The 12,442-nt window shown below is 42.7% G+C and overlaps 1 protein-coding gene across 2 annotated transcripts in view; it reads right to left on the bottom strand.

The window, feature by feature from the left end:
• Nucleotides 1-11,989, bottom strand: part of frya (furry homolog a (Drosophila)) — a 60,672-nt gene extending 48,683 nt beyond the window's left edge. Inside the window, exon 1 of one of the 2 annotated variants that reach the window (XM_030067254.1) lies at nucleotides 11,620-11,989. In XM_030067254.1, coding sequence (XP_029923114.1) covers nucleotides 11,620-11,836 — 217 coding nt within the window. In that variant the 5' untranslated portion in view covers nucleotides 11,837-11,989. Of the gene's footprint in view, nucleotides 1-5,888; nucleotides 6,235-11,619 lie in introns of those variants that run through there. The other variant, XM_030067256.1, reaches the window with a different exon arrangement.
• Between the last annotated feature and the right edge of the window lie 453 nt (nucleotides 11,990-12,442).

Genomic DNA, 12,442 nt, shown 5'->3' with positions numbered 1-12,442 from the left:
ACTGGACAGCAAGCAGATCGGCAGCAGCTAACCTGAAGTGCAGCTTGCACCGTGTCAGGGAGCATTACATCTGTCAAAGCCACATATTAAACATCAGGCTCTGTGGTGGGTTTCTCAGCAGGTTTTCACTGTGTAATTATAAGTAATAATGAATAATCCCTCTTACACTTAAATTTGGTATTGATCCTAAGACAAGGTATCAAAATAAAAGATCTAAGTCAGCATAGTGCTAGTACGGTTGACTAGCTGACTTTACATGAATGCAATATAAAGAAAATGATCACTGGATTACTCTGGGTTGGGTGCTCCAGAATATCTAACACTTCATCAAAGCTGTGAAGGAACTTCATGTCATGTTTGAAGGGCAGCTATTTATCGTGCTAATTATCATACTGACTTGAACTTCAGGTTTTGACCTATTACAATAATCAGAGTGTCATCAGCAGACAAACATAACATTTTAAAATAAGGACACATGTAATCAGCCAGAGCCATGAAATTTAAATCCTCTACGTTCATCAAGCCGAGCTGCCACAGGACGAAATCTACGACCTGCAGCATGAAATCGAACAGAGGAATTGGATAAGCTCTAATTCAATTAAATGACTTCTGTACTCTGCCAAAAGAGGGACCAACAGCAGCAACATCAATTTACTCATGGGTCAAAGGTGAATGGGATGACAACATCATCTAATGGATTGCTTAACCAGCTTTACTCAAAATAATTACTCCTCTTTACTGAGGGTTGATGGGAATCCATACAGATGTCACACTGGCCCAGTTGGACAGGTGAGTTTAGATTTGACTCATCACAGGCCCCGCTGCACAGTGACATCAGTTCAGCAAAATTATGTTTTTATAAGCATACACTGCTAGAGCACGCAGTAGGAGTGTAATGCTTCATTAATGGAATCAATGCACAGATTATGAATTCTGCCTGCATCAAACTGCAAAACGAAAACAAAAAGAATAAACCATCCTGATTTTAGCCTTGATCAACAGGAAATGCTTTAAACTGAATCATTCACAGTTCTCAGAGAAAAGGACCTCGTGTTGTGGTTATTGAACAGAATACCACAAATCTTTATCAAAGATGTTTTTTTAAGTTTAATTTTTTTTTTTTTTTTTTCAAATTTCAGGGAAAAGGGTCTTATATTACCGCAATACTCCAATCAAATCAAATCATTTCAACAATCGAATCACCAACTGGTGAATCATCAGTCGAATTGAATTTCTGTTAAGCCAAAGACTCACGCCCCTACTATGCAGCCCTGGCAAAGCTGCATATTGGCGCAGAGAAGAACGGGGTCTGGCATCAGTAGACAGGTCTTCTTCACCAGTTCGCTCCAGCACATGGGGCATGGTGATACGCTCGTCAGGGAATGCCTTGCGTGTGTGACTATCTGGCGTGGCTTTTGGAACATTGCTTCCCTCACCCATGGCAGCTCAGCACCTACCCAGACCCTTGATGAAGCTGATCACGCTGGCCTTACTCCAGCACACAGCCGTTCCGTCCATAGCGGGTAAAGAGGATATGGTATCCAGGGTTGTTCTGAGTCAAGGCAAATGCACGCTAGTACAATCCACCGACGTCCATGTCTTGTGTGTCAGCTGGCTCTGTCCTCCTGGGTATAGTCTCCATGTTGCACAGAGCCACCGGCGGGCGAGATTTAAAAAGTGGCAGAACTGTTTTCTACCCGAGACCACGCAATCTCCGGGCGTCGATCTCTCTCAGTGCTCCCCTCTCTGTGGCTGGCTCCAGCCTTGTGACCAGCCGGTGCCTTCCAAGAGTGAAGGTCAGGCAGGAATTTTTAGCTGAGGCACAGCACAGTGATGAGGTCTAACATGCTATGGTGGCATAGTTGTGTGACTATATTTATCCCGGGGTACACACTATACTGACAGAGCAGCCCTCCCCTTTCCTCCACCTCTGTGCTCCAAAAGCACGAGGCACAGACCACCAGAGTGTAAACACCATTCTCTATCAGGCACCGTTGCAGCGCACTTCCCTCGAAGCCCGGACAGGCTGCAACAGGACAAGTTTCTACAGAATCTGAATGAGTACTATCAGGAATATTTTTTTAAGGGAAATATTTCAACATAGCTGAACATGAGGTTCCAACTTCCTGGGAGCAGTGTGCAAATGCAAACACATTTAAAGCCACAAATGAGAGCACAACAGGTTTCATGAAATATAAGGAAGCTGAAACCACATCCAACATTTGTCTCCTTTGAATGAATTGGTCTCGTGTTACTCGACTTCAGCTGGAGATGGGATGTGAAGAAAGCAACCAGTGTGGATGTCGACCGCTTTCTCTCGCTCTGGGAACCGGGCACCGCACTAAGACCGAGACGCCACATGTGACTCGGCAAACAAGGGGCTTGGGCACACAGTGTGCATTACATCATCGCTATGCTGAAAACTCCCTGAGCATGGTGGTGCTCCCTAGAGGACAATGCAGAATAACAGGATAACAAGCGTCTCTCTTTTTTACAGTCGCACACACATGCTCGCACACACACACACACACACACACACACACATGCATACAAAGAATGCAGCTCCCTATCCACATCCAGAAGGACAGTCCCACTGAGTAAACAACCAGTTTCGGAGTCCTTTGTGAACAGAGTGGGTGGATATTTAGATACCACTGACCTCCTTAACTGGACTCGACATTCCTGTGTCAGCAAAGACATTTGGGACCACCATGTCCAGCTGCTGGGAGAAAATATTGACACTGCATTTCTCTGAATGAGTAGTGGGCACTGAAAGCTCCGTGACAGCAAAACATTTGGCAACACTGCAAAGGATCTCCATCTTAACAAGTCCTTTGGTCTCATATTCAGCCTTCAAATCTTGTTTTTCTTTAAACCAGTGGGGAAAAAAACTGCTGGTGGGATGAGATAATCGCACTTATTTTCAATGCAGTTTCACTTGTCACGGGATTTTTGAGGTTACGTGTGTTGAAACAAGGCAGAACAAGGCAGATGAGCCCACTTGATTCAAGAAAATTCTGGAAACAAGTGGAATTATTTCATTCCACCGGCGGATTTTTTAAGAATGAATATGAGACTGAATGATTTTTTTTTTTTTTCTTACAGTGTATTACTCAATCCTCCCCTCCACCCCTTATTATTAACACATATTTCTCCCAGGCAGAGAATAAAGGGATATTGTGCTTGGGTGCTCCACTGAAGGTAAGTGTTAATAAAAACAGTTTGCGTCATGTCACGTAATGCAGGGGAAAATTCTGTCTGGTTTAGGTCGTTAAGTTATAGGTTAAAAGGAAACAACCAAAGTCCTTGTTAACGGCCAGATGTCCCACTATGGCTATATTTCCATACCGAAAATGAGAGTGAATGAATAGAATTAGAGTTTAGATATGATTAATTACTTAGGTCATTAACGAGTGACCCTGATTTCAGAGATAATATGGTGATTTATTCAAGAACTATAAAGTCCAAAAGCTGCAATTTCCTCCAAGTCGATCGGCGATGCTACTAAGAATCAAGTTGAAATTCACCAACTGCGGGTCCTTTGCTTGCTGAGCTGTTTTGTCAAAAGAGGATGTGACAGCTGGAGCCAAGGGAGCAACAACATCCGGATACTAATACATTATCACGTTTTAAGTTCACAGTCTCAGTGTCTCAAAAAAAAAACAAAAAAAAAAACATAACAAGAGTGGGAGTGGAGAGAGTGAGAGAGTGATTACAGACCTCTGTGAAAAGCAGATTAAAACGTCGGTCTCAAACTATTGACCATCAGTCCTGTTTTAGCAGGCTGACATCATGCTGGAAACTGCTGCTCCTGCCTGCTGTGAGAGCATTTGAGGCCATTTATATAAGCCCCTGCTAAAATGTACGTCTGTTACATGATTCATCAAGACCCTCTGCGATTTAAGGTGGTGTCGAAATCCTGTCCTTTCAGCTCATCAAAGAAAGAGCAAACTAATACAGTTAATCTATGGTCGCTTTAGGTCAAACATCCTCATGGAGAAGCTTTAGTTTGATCAAGTTTACTTATTCGCACAGAGGTAAGGCATAGAAGTGAACAGAAGAAATAATAAACTGGAAAAAAATGCAACAAAGAAAAAGAATAAACACCAAAAGATGTGAAAATCAAAAATGTGTAGGCTGAACAATAAAAAAAAAAAAAAAAAAAAAAAAGCAAGGGCTCATAAGGAACATCTCTTCTGAAAAACAAATGAATAAAATAGGCCTAAAATAAAATAATTAATGAAAAACTATATGTAAGAAATCAATATATCTGAACTGGAGAAGACACAGAAGCTATATGGCAACACAGCATATTTGACCAGTCATTACAGATCAGCGCTGTGCTTGGCTCACCGCAGCTCATCTCCTGCTCTGATTGGCTGACAGGGGACCATCCTTAGGGCATGGGTGGTGGAGGAAAAAAAACACACACCACTATCTGTGCACTACTGATCCACTGTCTCTTATCAGAGTTGGATACACTGATGTGTGCCCCCTCATGGACTTTTTATTTACCTTTCGGTCTCAAGTACAAAAAGCAGAAAGGCATCTGGTAGGAGTTCAATGCACTAATTCACCCAGTTTCACTGATCACTGAGGAGCCTTCCTCACAAGAGCTGACAATAAAAAGAACAGCGCTACCCTGAACTTCCTATTCAGCAGCTGACATTCAACTAGACAGTGTTTTTTGATTCGTTTTCATTAGTTATTCCGTCTCTGATGCCATCTTGTGATTCACTGCACGACGGCCTGTACAAATGGAGGCAAAGTTTTGGGGGAGAGATGAGATTAGGAGATTGCACATTTATTGAAAAAAGTTAAAAGCATAGCTGTGAGTCTCTGCTGATAGAATATCTGTCTGTGCCTTTATCAGCAAAATGACCTACTCTGAGGATTATGCAACATCATCAGGAGATGGCACAACACTCAATATGTGGACAGGGACAGCATGCGCTATGGTTTCCCTTCATATTCAGATTGAACAGATACAAATGGGTCATCATGATACTTGAGGCAGTCCTTCTCGACCAAAATACAAACAGATCTGAGGATGAATGAATGGATGTTCAAATGGGAATCTACCAGTGAGGAACATGCTGTGCCACTTCCTGGTTATGTTATGTGTATTCTTCCACATTTCTGCAAATATCTACAAAATACTTCCACAGAGAGTGCAGCTTGCAAACCTACCTCTCATAAGTTACTTCACACAGAATTATGGCGTGAACAAAACCACATAAAGCATCCCATCTCTCCTTTATGGGGCATGATGGGAGGTAATGGAGCTGTGAGCACCGTACAGGACATTCAACCAAGCTGAACCTCCACTAATCCTATTACAGTGTCCTGGCGCATAATATGAGCTATTTACACTCTGTGGCAGACTCACCTACAGCAAAATAAAGCTGAAAGCTAAAACAAAAACAGAAAAAAAAAATGACATGCTAAATAACCAACAGTGGGGATTAAACCCATACGTTAGCGGACTGAACTAAATGAACAGAGTGTCACTTTTCTAAGTCAGTACCCTCATTCCCGGAGCCTGGCGTGCTAGGGGCCTGTGTCCAGTGAGCAGCTATTTCTCAGTCTGTGCTTAAAGGCGGTCCCAGTTATGGATCTGGCTGTTGCTATGAGACAGTTTCAAACCTTTAGAAGTGTGATGTCATTTTGCTAACCGTGAAATGTTTCTAACTTTCAGCAGAGGCTTTGAGGGACGCCAAAATCACGCTCCTATCTGTCAATGACACGCAACATCGCGTCCTCTCCACTGACAACAACAGGAAGAAGAGGCTACAAAGTCAGTTCCCCGGTGGACAGGCAGGCACGATCAGCAAGACGCATACGACAGCAACCACAACAGCAACAAACAAGTAAACTACTGTACTCACTGCCGCTCCATGATTTCAGCAGGGATTTGATGCTGATTTCAAAGAAGCCTGAATCCTGCTGGCTGGCCATTGCTGCAGCTCCCTGTTGAGTGTCCCCCTTCTAGTTGTTGTGGTTTCCCTCCAGTAGCAGCAGCAGCAGCTGAGCTGGGACCAGCAGGTAGAACCCGCTGTCACCTCTCTATGACGCGCACAACGCTGTGGCACTGACGAGACCCAGAGAAAACACACCGCCGCTGCTCTACCCCTCCTCCTCCCGTGTCCTGTCCTTGGCTGTCAGCCGTCTCTCTCTCCCTCTATCTCCCTCTCTCAGCCCCCTCCATACTCTCTCTGTCTCTCTCTCTCAATCTCTCTCTCTCTCTCTCCCTCTGTTTCTCTAAAGCTGTGGCAGGCAGTGGGCGGCGATGCAAGCTCCCTTTAAATAACTGCGCGGAGGCTGAGAGTGCAGGAAGCAATCCTCTTAGCGGAGCACAGTTAATAATAACTACTGTTTGTCTGCATGCAGGGGCTGATAAAGATGATAGCACAGGGCTTGTGCGTCTTTCGGCGTGCCTGGGAGCATCTGACCGGCAGTTGGCACTGATAGAGGAGACGGAGGGCTCAGGAGGCATGACACACTCCAGCGAGCATGTGGGAGAACAGAGCAAAGAGGAAGACACTCAAGTGATCAGCAAGCCACTGGGATTAAAGAGCTTTCCTTAACTGTACACATGGGATCTGGGAGACGGGGCTGACTGTTGGCTTTATAACCCTTGTACTTCTTTACACCAGCAATTTAACCCAAATGCACATATCAAAAAAGCTAGTTAGAAACTAAACTTTGGAGTGCACTGCCTGAGGAGATCAGGTTAACTAAATCAGTACCAACTTTTGAGTCGTTTCCTTTTTTTTGGCTTCTTTTTATTGTTGCAGTTTTTTTACTCCTGTCCTATTTTGTTATGTGCTTCTTCTGGGTGATTCTCCCCGCCATTATTAATTGACTTTATTTGTTTTTGACATATTTTCTGTTTTTATTACTTTGCAGCACTTTTTAAATTCTCTTTTAGAGAGGCGCTATAAAAAAAAATAAAGTTTATTATCAACATTATTAGTAGTATTTGCATTCCCTTTTCCATTGCTGTGTGTCTCGCGGTTGCATCACAGCGCAAAATGTTTTACGTGACAGAAAACCCATAAGTCAGTGAAGACATGTTTGGCTTCTGCCAAGAGAGAAAGAAACAGGAAGGCTGGCTGCACATCTGATATCAAACACTCCTTCATTTGCATCACTGGAATAACAGAGCTCGGAGATGATCAGCCTGTTCCTAAGTGAGTGGGAGCGGGCAAAGCCACTTTATGACATTATACATTCATCTCCATGGTGAATAACAAGAAACAGGCACGCCCCATATAGGCAAACCAATCCCCTGGTTGCCTTCACATGGATGTAATTATTATGCTCTTATCACACTCCAGTTGCATGTAAAATGAACGTTTCAGTGTTTAATCTCAACTCCATTTTGCCATTTCCTGTAACTTTAAACACGTGGGCTATGAAATATGTCTTCCAATCCCCCGTCCTCCCCTGCCTCTCAGCACATTAGTCTAATCCTATCAGAACTCTGTCTGTCCATCAAGCGATAACCACTTGACCTTCATTACATAACGCACTCACACGTTTTATCAGGCCACATATGCAGCCGGGCGGCGTTCATTTTTACATATGTTGATATCATGACTGGTGACACTGTGCACCTTGTGGAGCTGCTCCACTGGTTATGCTAATAAAGATGTTACTATTTCACATTAAAGGGGAATGCCACCAAACTTAAGAGCTCAATGATACACAATGGTGTACTGCAGTCTAGCCCAATCAATACTTCTGAACCCTGTGAACCACACACACAGACACACACAGACACACAGTATTGATAGGTGAACATAAAAATTATTGATTTGATATATGTATAAAAAAATCACATTTATTCATTTCACCTACGGTGTACCACACACTGAAGCCATAATCTGACAGATAAAACAACATAAAAGGCCTTAATCTCTGAGGATTCATCAAAACTGGCCTGGTAGTATATTCACCATTGCACCTCCTCTATTTTTGTTGCATACATTAATTTAACTTTTGTGTGACATGCATTAGCAAAAGGCTACAAATTGTTTATATGTATTCTTTTATAGCAACTATAATGCTAATTCAAGGGTGTTAACTTCTGTCCCTTTGCACAATATTGAGATGGCACACTACTGGACAACCATCTATAATGAGGGAAAAAAAAACATGAAACACGCTAAATATTATGATTCTTATGGAAAAATAGAACAGAATGACAGGGACTTTTTCGCTCACTAATATTTTTGTTCAACAGGTGCGAGAAGCTCTTCCTGTCTCTTCTCGTTTCGCTCTGTCCACCTGCATACTGGAGCTGCAGCACAAACTAAACATGACAAGTCAAAGATGAAGATGAGGAAATGATCACTATCAATTTGCACCTTTTTCACCCCAACTGAAAATAACAGCATTGAAACGTCAAATATCAACAAATGGAGAAAAAACTAGGGATGGACCAATATATCAGCAAGCTCCTGGTTTTATCCAGTATGAGCTTCCAAAAGCAATTACGTTATCAGTCTGAAACCCTTTTTTTTTTTACAGCCAACATTTGGTGGCTGATTGTGAAATTTTGCACTCGTGTGACCTTTTTTTTTTTTTCAAGAATTGATACGACTGTCAGATTGTCAGAGCAGCAACAGAACAAAACTAACCTGGTCTTTTGTTTACAAAACACTAAATAATCTTAAGACAGGCGTGTCTGAAAAAATGAACCTGTTTTGCAGCTCCATTTGTATTCTCAATCTTACAACAAGTCATACCAGTCCTGGAACCAGTATCAGCCATTGTGGGCAGGAAGATATCAGATATTGGCATTGGTATAAAAAAAAAAAATGGTAATGATAATAAGCATAATGAACATAAATAAATATATGAATAAGGTGCATTTCTTGCTTGCTTGTTTTATTCATGTTTTGCTGTTTGTTATCATATGTGATCACAGGTGGCAGTGGAAAAGCATTAGGTGCCAGTGCACTAAAGTGTTAAATGATGATGCAAATGATATATTGGCATTCAAAAACCAGGCAACAGGTTGCATAACACAGCGCTGGTACTGTCACACCTCACATGGCAATGAGATATTTGATGAAGATCCTGCAGACAAGTGACAAAAATCTGCATTTCCCACTCATTACTGCCTACTTGAGCTGTAGTGTATGTTCCCATTCATATGGCTTAAATGAAAGTAAGTGGGTATCTGCTTGTTCTAGACAGTTTTTTTTTTTTTTAACTAGAAGTGAATCAATGTCAGTATAATTGGCCTCTCAGCCATTTGCCCCATGTCTGAAGTGATCACCATGTACTCTGACAACGTATAATGTAATGTACCAATAACAACGCTGTGCTGGAGGAACACTTCAACAGTACATTGAATCGCTTTATGGGTTATTACGGCACATACCATACACTCTCTCTGCAAATTATCAGTGATGTGATTAATGTCGCAGTTTTCCCACATGACAAAAGTTATGTATTCTGCAAAGCATCTATGTTCTCAGATATGATTCGGGAGCAGGAATCCTCGAGACTGCAACGACACCCTGTTTGCACACGATCTAATGTTTCAGATTTGTCCAGTGGTTTTGACAAATGAACAAAAACACTGGGAAAATCTGAAACATTACATTCTCCGCTAAGAATGTGATAAGTACTAATTTGTTGTCTAGTGCGTGTGGCTAATTTAGCTAATTGCGGGAAATTGTTGGACCTATTATGGCAAAATAGTTAAAGTTTTACCATAAACAGCAACTGGCCTTAATGGATCCTTTTAATGGTGAAAACACAGAGTTCACTTCTCTCCTCTCCTTATCCATCAGTTATAATCTGGTCAGCTTGACTTGGCCAGTAAGAGGCCGTCCCAAGGGCAAATGATTATGTAATTCCCTAGCTGACTAATTTCGCGAGTTTTTCAACAGGGCTGCTAAACAGGAAAAAGTTAAGCGGAGGCAGACGGACGGAGATATCCCAGACTTCCCCGTGTTTTTTTGCGTTAAATGGTGACAGACAGACAAAACTATGAACCACTTCCATGCTTGAAAGCAGTCCTACCACATGATGCCATGAGCCATTAAAAAAAAAGATAACATTTGGGAGTGTAACGGTATCTGTCTATCATCTAAAACCACGACATAATCATGGAGTTGCAACTGTCTGCATCAAGTAAAGTCTTACTATGACTAACTAAAACATGATAAAAAGTAAATATTATTACAGTGCTGTCATAAGGCATTACTTATGCATCTATTCCCTGTTTGAAAGAAGCAAATTTAACCAAGCGCAAAGTTTTTTTTCTGCCAAATTTGTTTTTATGTAAATTTCAATGAGTGTACTGCTGCAACCGTCACTGTGAAAAACTGTCCTGTTGTGATGACTGTCCCTTTTCAGGGGTACCGAGCTGTCGGTGCACAGTAGTAAAACAGTTAAAACATGAGGCACTGACTTCTCCTGTCCTTGCTATAAAACTGCTGCATACTCATAACAGTGAGGGTATGAGCTTTATGAGCCTCTCCTGTCCTGACAGGCTGCACTTCCTCTATAACTTCAACTATTTGAAGAGGAGTAATAGCCTGTCTAGTGGATCTTTCTTTTTTGAGAGAGACTGCAGCTCGCGGTGCTAGAAAGCAGTGAAAAACACACTTCTACAGATAACAAAGCTGTCACTGCACATCAGAGATTTGTCTAATGAGCGCCATGGAAATATCAGGAACTTCTGTCGAGCTACAACAGCCTTATCTAGACGCCTCTAAACTTGTCACTCGGGTAACACTGCTACCAAACCAAATCAGATGTAAGCCATGGACTTACACTGTCAGCCTGCTGCAGGGCCAGAGATGAGCCTGCTTTTCAGAGACGGACGCCCCTGAGGTGAAACAGTCTCACAATTAGCACATGACCCGCAGGTCTGTTTATTGGCTGCATCGCCAACGGGCATGTTCAGCGTCAAAGTCAAGCGATAAACACACAAGATGCGTCAATCAGGAAGGCATCGCTGATTACTGAAATGGTTGTAAACATCATCCTTAATTAGGCTTTAAGTGGGCGAGGGCTGCGTCACATTAAGCACTTATTAAAGGCATTATTAAGCTCTGATGAAGGTGAGGAATGTGAGGCATGTCCAGTTCAGCCATCCTTGTGGTATCAGACTCAAACTCTTGACTCCCTTTTACTCTCTCAGCCCCTGGCGCCTCTCATTTCCTCCTCTTTCTCTCCCCACGCACATATTCAATAATTCAATATCCCAAATCACTTATTTAAGGTTATTATTCAATTTCCCTGGTGTTTCTTTTTCACCGAGGACACAGGGAGGGGATTTGGAAAGCGAAGCCAGTGACAATGAGCTCAAACCAGTGTCCAATGTGTAATCTGTCAATTAAATCCCCTCTCATGTGATTCACCCGTCCAACTTTCTGACTCCATTTTTAACAAGACACCAAATTCCTAGTTAACTATGACAAATACAACCGGGAGGTGAGGCATTTCACAAAGTGACGGCAATAGTAGCTGAAATGTGTCCAACATCAACTTGCTGGTCCTCAGCCCACCACACAACACTTTTTTCCATTTTGCACAAATCAAAAAACTCCGGAGGCAGCCACCACAGCTCCACAGAGTTAAAGCGGTACCTACTTTCAAGAATGGTTGGCCTCTTCTTATGGCGCATCTTTTTGAACTTCCCTCTGAAGTCCCTGGGTGGGAACAGATCCAGAGGTAAGCTGGCAATGCGCCCCAGGACAACCTCATCCAGTCCCTCAGAGCAATCCGTCTCGCTCTCAGCCACGTCTCTCCCGGCACTCTCCTCTAAAGACATGTTGGATGGCAGGGAGCCCACAGCAGATTCAATCATTCTTCCAAAAGAGTCATCTGAAGCTGCGTCGGGGGATGTTTTCAGCGGAATGTTTAATTTTTCTCTTCCTTTTCCTCCTTCCTAGTTCTGTCTCTCGGTCGAGTAATGAATGTCTCCTGTGTTGGAGATGCAGCCGGGGCCGCCAGCTTCGGTCGGTTAATGTGTTTTAACCCCTGCACTTGTCAGGGCAGTTCAGCAAGTTACAGTAACATTCATGAATTGGGCAGGTGTTGGATTACTCGACGGCCCCTCCTCTTTTCAGCAAAAAGGCGAGAGGCAGAGAGAAGAGAGGCAAAGCAATACCTAAAGAGAGAGAGAGAGAGAGAGAGAGAGAGAGAGAGAGACGGACCAAACAGAGCTCTGACAGCTACAACATTAACCGCCTACTGTAAGCCACGAGGTCTTCCTGGATAAATATCCTCTAATTGTCTAAGAGTCTACCTCAAAGTCTAACAAGCATGTCAAGCCCCTGGCAGTCTCCATTTTCTATTTAATGATCTGGCAGCCATTATTAACAAGAGTTAAAACAACTGTTTAAAAGTTGTTTTTCTCGTGGTGGCCGACAGAAAAACATCCTCCACATGCACGGCAGAAAGCAAAAGTCCA

The sequence above is a fragment of the Myripristis murdjan genome, chromosome 13 (assembly GCF_902150065.1).
Source record: "Myripristis murdjan chromosome 13, fMyrMur1.1, whole genome shotgun sequence".
In the NCBI taxonomy this organism is placed as follows: Eukaryota; Metazoa; Chordata; class Actinopteri; order Holocentriformes; family Holocentridae; genus Myripristis; species Myripristis murdjan.
The sequence above is the reverse complement of the archived record's forward strand: the minus strand, read 5'-3'. Positions and strand labels throughout refer to the sequence as shown.